The 6,696-nt window shown below is 55.5% G+C and overlaps 1 protein-coding gene across 1 annotated transcript in view; it reads left to right on the forward strand.

The window, feature by feature from the left end:
* Positions 1-4,790, forward strand: part of RBBP8NL (RBBP8 N-terminal like) — a gene marked incomplete at its 5' end in the record, with an annotated part of 9,067 nt that extends 4,277 nt beyond the window's left edge. Inside the window, 5 exons of the mRNA XM_009698672.1 lie at positions 53-170; positions 582-690; positions 2,952-3,013; positions 3,336-3,462; positions 4,672-4,790. Coding sequence (XP_009696974.1) covers positions 53-170; positions 582-690; positions 2,952-3,013; positions 3,336-3,462; positions 4,672-4,790 — 535 coding nt within the window. The remainder of the gene's footprint in view (positions 1-52; positions 171-581; positions 691-2,951; positions 3,014-3,335; positions 3,463-4,671) is intronic.
* Positions 4,791-6,696: the final 1,906 nt, after the last annotated feature.

The raw sequence follows: 6,696 nt of genomic DNA on the forward strand, positions 1-6,696 counted from the left end.
CAAGCCCCAGGGAGAGCCTCACTGTGCTGGCAGCCCACGGCCCCTGTGGGAGACACGGGGCAGAGCAGGATGACTTGCGTTTCCCCTGCCGCTGGCCCTCTGCCACCCGGGCATTGCCTGGTGCTGTTGAGGAGGAGGAGGATGAGGAGGAGGAGGAGGATGCAGCTGTGGTGAGTACAGTTCATGTTGGAATCAATGATGACCCCGGCATTTGTTCTGGCAGCTTTCCGGCCACCGTTAATGTCCCGTGGGAGGATGGCTTTGCTGTGTGTGAAGCCAATGGGGACGTAATTGTACATGGCAAAGCCACAGCCCCTCAGCCCTGGCTCTCATCCCCCACCTCCCCTCCCCTTTGGTGCCCACGGGGTTTCCATTTAGATCCGAGAACCAGGAGCGCCCGTGCCCCATCCCGCAGGCCGGTGCAGGAGCTGTGCTAGGCTCCCCTGCCACTCACCACCAGTGCACCGAAACGCCTCTGCGATGCTTGTCCCCATGGGTGTCACAGTCATGGCCCAGGGGCTGGGGACGGCCCTTTCCTCCTGCCTGGCAAGGGCAGCATTTGTGCTCCCTGTATCCTACAGCTCGCGCTCTCACGGACACATCTGACAAACAACTCCACGCCGAGCAACCCAGAGACCCTTCCAGAGACCGGGGTGAGGCTGGATGTCAGTGCACAGAAAGGAGAAGCAGGTAAAAAGCCCCAGGCCAACATGACATTTGAGAAGGCAAGAGCAAAAGGTGCATTTTGGTGAAGGTATCTTACAGCCCGGAGCTCTCTGTGCTGGGCGCCGCACACACCTGCAGTCCCGGCTGGCCGAGGCAGTAACCAACCAGCATGGGACACCCTGCCAGGGACCCAGGTGCTCCTGGGTCAGCACGGGACACCCTGCCAGGGACCCAGGTGTTCCTGGGTCCCAGCTCTTTTGGGCCATCGTGGGAACTTTGGGTTTCACATTTCCATCCTTGAAGGCTTGATTTTCAACCCTAGGGATCCCCAAAATTCAGGCTCAGTATCTACAGGGAGAAAATAACCCCAGCTATTCTGAAGAGCCTGGTATCTCTGCCCGGCACAGATCAGGAGCCACCCGTGGGGTGCCCTGGCACACCTGCAGAGCACCCTGCACTCAGCTGCTGGGTGGCACAGAGTTCTCCAGCAGCTAAAGAGGTCAGTTTAACACCAACCCGTTGGCAAAACCCGCTCCATGGTGAGCCACGACAAGACAACATTGCTGGTCCAACATTACCTGCCCCTCTCAGGGAAGCAGAAGCTCAGAAGTCACCCCAGCAGAGATGGGGAAAATGCAAGAGGTTTGCAGGACTAGCACTGGAAAAACCATCCCTGTCTGTGCCCCCATGCTCCAAAGGGTGCCCTGTGCTGGCACAGCACGTAGGGTTGAGCACAGAGCGAGCGATGCTGATACCTGCAGCAGGTAGGACAGGATGCTCTCCTCCCTTTCCCTGCTTCAGCCCCCGTAACAGCCCCTTCCATTCCCAAAACCAGCAGTGCCCTTAGTCTGGGGACACGCAGTGCTTTCTCCCTGCCTGACCACCATGGGACGTGGGTGCCCGGTTTGCCTGGGTGGGTGGGAGGCAGCAGCCATGGGGAGCGGAGCGGGAAGCACGTCTGCTGAGAGCTGCTCAGTACCAGCCTTACTGGCTTGGCCAGAAAGTTGAGCTCACCTGGATTAGTTGGTCTGGGTGTGTCGGAGTGGTTTGGGAACACTTTCCGGAGCAGGATTTTGCAGGGTGAAAAAAAAAAAAAAAAAAAAAAGAGGAGTCCTCTGTGATTTAACAAGCTAAGGAGATATCATCATAGCAGAAGAATTTCAGCTGATTACATTCTGGGTGTGGGAATACAGGACTTTCTTCAGTTCTCACCTTAAGGTTGACACAAAACCCAGGAAACAATACATACAAAACAATACTTCTGCACTTTCTGGTGAACCTTAACCCATGGAAGGATAACATGAGGACGGGATCAGACTACAGGGGCTCTAGGAGTGCCTGAAAGCAGCATGGTCTGCTGTCTGTCCCACCTGGGCAGGGGCAGCAAGGGCGCCTGCCCTACTGACGGTCCCACTCCAACTAGACCTGGGTGTCCGGAGCAAGTATTGAGGTCCTGGCATGTCCCTGCCCCTCGGAAGAGGGCACAGCTCCATCCCCAGCCCTTTCCACCCCTCCATGGACAGCATGGGTTGTGCCGCTGTGGGTGCAGACAGCATGATGCTACCCCAGCAAGGCTTGGTCCCTGGTCCGGGCAGCTTTGCCCTGTGCAAAGGTTGGGTGCGTGTCTGGTGCGTGCAGGTACGTGTCTGGGGTTGTGTAGCCTTGGGGCCTCTGTGCAGCAAAATCCTTTTGCCGGGCAGAGAAGCAGCTCCCCTGCCTTCCCCTCCTCTGCTCCTCAGCGCACGTTCCCTGCCAAGAGCCACCGACCGGCAGCAAACGTGAGGATTGTCCTTTTTGGTCTCTATATCCAGGCACGCTTCTCCCCACCTGGATATCAAGTGGGAAGGGGCACCCTGGGGTTTTAAATAGCCCTCAGCTTCCCAAGCCACAGAATTCGAGGCAGTGCTTGCAACCTTGGAGTAGCAAAGTTCTATGGATACAGTCTCAAGTGGTAAGGGACACCCTGGGGTTTTAAATAGCCCTCAACTTCCCAACCCGCAGGTAGCCACAGAATTCGAGGCAGTGCTTGCGACCTTGGAGTAGCAAAGTTCTATGGATACAGCTTTACTGGGAGCGGGTTCCCCAACAGAGTCATGTTGGATCTCCCATAAACATTCATTTCAAACCATGTAGCTCACAGTGCCTCTGCTTTGCAACGCAATTTATTGCTGAATCTGGTTTTTGCCTCAATGGCTCTCAGAGCCTGGCCCAGTGGCTCTGTATCTGCTCATGAGCTTGTCGGACCTCCTACCAGCCAAAAAAACCTTCCTTTTGTATTTCCTTAGATGATGACGACACTGAGTCTGGGAAGCAGGAATCTGATGAGCCAGACACGACGGACAGCGAGGTTTGTTTGCTCTCCTCAGCCATTAGCTTAGGCTGCCAGGTCTGAGAAGCGTAAGATGGGCTTTCACCACCCAAGCTCACTCCAGAAGGTGATGGCTCTTCCCATACGTGGTGCCAAACCCCATTCTCATGCTGTTACCCAACTTGTTGCTGAGGGATAGAGATATCACTCCCTCCAGCAAGTCAAGAGGGTTTATGAACAACAGCATTTGTCATCACACCATAGCAATGGTCACAAAGGTCCCCAGCAATGCAGCCAGGCCATCAGCTCCCTGGGAAAGGCAGGGTAGTTTGTAGACTGACTGCTCTTCTCGTTGGTGTAGGTCGCTGCCCCATATGAAGACGATATCCTACAAGAAGCCCAGGCTGACGGGAAATGTTTTTGCACCAAAGACAAAGCTCATGCGCTGCAGAAGAAGAGAAAAAGAGGCCAGGATCCCTGGACAAAAGGTAGCAGGGAGGAGTTCCTCATGGCATTAGCTCAGGGCTAAAACTTCTGCTGCTTCCCAAGGGGCTCCTGTGAGAAACACCCAAGGGTACCGGCTGCCTTCCCCACAGCGGAGAGGAGGGTGCTGCTCCACCGAGTGTACGCCACGCACCATGTTTTGGTAACGGTTGTGTCTCCAGCCAAAGGAGCCCCTGCTAATAGTTAGCCAGGGGAGCCTGGGCAGGGTGGCCAGGAGAGCACTCCCGAGCACCTAAGCTAACAGGGCTGAGTACATCGTGTTTGCTTAGCCGGTCGGGGAGGTGGTGATTGAAGAAGGGCAAATTCCCAGGGGTGAGTTATTGACATTCAGAGAAAGGTTTCTGCCAACTCTGTTGATCTTCCAGCGCGGCTGCGGAGGTTTTCCCTGCTGACAGAGGAATGTGTTGTTACTCATGTTTCCTACCGGTGAATAAGCAGAAAACTGCTCCTGATAAGGGCAAGGATAAGACTGTGTGCCTGTCAAGCCTTAAAAAGTGCTCTGTCAGAAATAACCCCCTTTGTACCATCGGCAACGACAGGGAGACATTGACCCAATTATAAATGTAGAGAGGGCTGTTGCTTAAGCATGAAGGGAGCTTGTTTAAGTTTAACAGGCAAGCGCTGCCCCTTGCTCTGTGCCCAGCCTTCGGAGGTGCCTGCTCACCTGGGGGACATCACCCCAGCTGAGTGAGAAGAGAATTTGCTCTGCAAAACCAGCTGCTCGGAGCAATGGGGAGGAAGCTGCCCAGTGCTCCCCAGAACGGACACCATCCGACCCTCCAGGACTGGATGGGGATGTCCCGAGTGAGGGCTGGATGCACCTGTGGCAGGAATGGGGTGATGGAGAGACATAACCCCTCTCTCAGCATGTGCTGTGTGCCATGTACACACTGCAAGGGGAAGAATCCAAGAAATGCACCCCGCTGCTCTGGGTACCCTCTCAGGTACACTCCTGTGCTAGGTCAGTTCTCTGCCTTTTTCTGCTTCACAGGTTGCTTCTGTTTCCAAGGTCACAACAGCCTCCCCCAATTACCCCTGCATCTCACGTGTGAGAGGGGTTTATCTTCATCTTTCCTTTGCTGAGCTTTGCTTCCCCCTTCGCTGTCCCTATTTTGGGATGATGCCATGCTGACCTCGTACATACAAATCCATTGCTCTGTGGTTAACTCCTCCGGTTATCTTGCTGATTACAGGAGCTAAGAAGTCAAAGAGAGGAAGAAAGAAAGTCAAAGTGGAGCAGTGCTCAGTGGGAATCACGAAGGAACCAGAGAACTGCTCCGCTTCCCACAACGATACCTCCGGAGAGAGCTAACAGCAGGGCAGGATGAGAAGCGACACAGATGCTGCAGACCAAAGGAGAGTGCTCGGAGACCTCAGCATCCCACCCACGCCAGGAGAGCGACTCCTCCTGCTGTGCTGGGCCAGGCAGGGAGGGATTCATAAGGACTCATTAATGAGTAGTTCACCCTGCAAATCCTCACTTGGTGCCCTGGGAGAGGCCAGGCTGGGAAGAGCCGTGCAGGCGATGCCTGGAGCAGTCAGGTCACTGCTGGTGGAGCAGTGCATTCGGTGACCCCCAGCCCTGTGCCGGAGCAGCCCCTCTGACTGGTGCTAGGAAGAGGAGACACTTCTTTGCAGCCCTCACCCTAGGTCAGGACCATGTTCTTCCTTGGGATTTCACGCAAGGAGAACAGACTACCCAGCCCCTGCTCCACATGTACGATGTCCCGATGGCCGGCCAAAGCTGAACACCGCAGGGCCTCACGCGCAAATCTGCATTGATTAAATCCCTACCGAGGTTTCATATATGTATGAGTCCTGTTTGACCTGGAGAAAGCCCATGGTTTTCTTTTCTAGTTAAGTGAGGAGCAAGCACGTGGGCGAGCAGGTGGGACATGTCCCCGGAGAGGGTAGGGAGAAGAGCACGGGAAGGGAGGGCTTGTGTGCTCCCTCTCCCCAAGGTGTCCTGCATGCCTGGAAAAGGCAGGTGCGTGAGACCCAGCTGGGGCTCACAGCAGGGCACCAGCTCAGCAGTTCACGCTGACCTTCACAGGATTGCTGGGAGCTTGTTTTCACACGGATACACTGTTCTTAAACAATTTTTTCTGATGCATCAAGCATGGGCAAGTTTTCCTTCAGCATCAAGTGACAGGGCTCTCTAGGTGGGGATGGGATGAGAAGGGCTGCAGCGAGCATCCCTGCAGCCACAACATCGCACCAGGAGCCAGGCCGGGTTGTTCCTAGCGCACATGCAGAGAACAGGGCCGAAACAGAGGGAAACCAGAGGAGAAGTGCCAGAGACGGTACCCACCCTGTCTGGTGCACCACCATTTCCTTTACCCTCAGTTATTTCTATTTAAATGTGGTTCTGTTTGCCCATCACAAGAATGAAGGGCAAAGCACAGCAAGTCAAGCGCCCGACCTGTCAAGAGCATCCTTTCTGCACACCCCACAGCCCGTTCCCACCTCCCCAGAGCAAGTAAGCAGCAACAAAAGAACCACCCCAAAAAGCCCCAGCTACAAGGGAGCAGGGGCAGGGAGCTGGGCTGAGCCTTGCTGGGGGCAGCTGCAGGGCTGGGGGGACGTCAGCCCCGCACCCAGCTGGGGAGGAGGAGGTTTCTTCCAAGGGAGATGGGCTCAGCCCCCGGGGGGATCACCGCAGGGTCTGCCCCGGGGTTGGGCTGCTGATGGCTGTGGGGAAGGGGGACCAGGGGGGCCCTGCCAGCTCCGGCACCAGGGAAGAAGCAGGGAGGGTGCGGAGGTATCCAGGGAAGACCAGGTGGGGGGGATGTCCCATGGGGGTGGTTGCTGCCAGAGTATTTCAAAGCAGCTGAACTTCCCAAGCTGAAAAATTATTTAGATGGTTCTCATCTTCCTCCCATCTCTGCAGTTTTGTAGAGTTCGTTGGATGCCACCGGGTATCTTCCTGAGCAGGGGGCTGGCTGTGGAAGTGCAGCCTCCAAATAACCCTCAGCAGAGGAGCGGGGCAGGACAGGCTGTTTTAACTTGTGCAGAGTATGTGGGTTAACAGGCTCCCACCGTCACCGTGTCCCAGATGGACTGTATCCCTTTGCCAGAGGTCATGTCACTTGCTGATGGGTTTTTCCTTCTCACATTCAATCACATCTCTCCGTAGCTTCTGCTTAACACCAGGCCAGAGCCTGACAAACCCGAGGGTTGACAGGTTGAAGTCGCAGCAGCCGGGATTTGTATCTCGC

Source organism: Cariama cristata, unplaced genomic scaffold (genome assembly GCF_000690535.1).
Source record: "Cariama cristata isolate BGI_N322 unplaced genomic scaffold, ASM69053v1 scaffold17094, whole genome shotgun sequence".
NCBI classification, from domain to species: domain Eukaryota; kingdom Metazoa; phylum Chordata; class Aves; order Cariamiformes; family Cariamidae; genus Cariama; species Cariama cristata.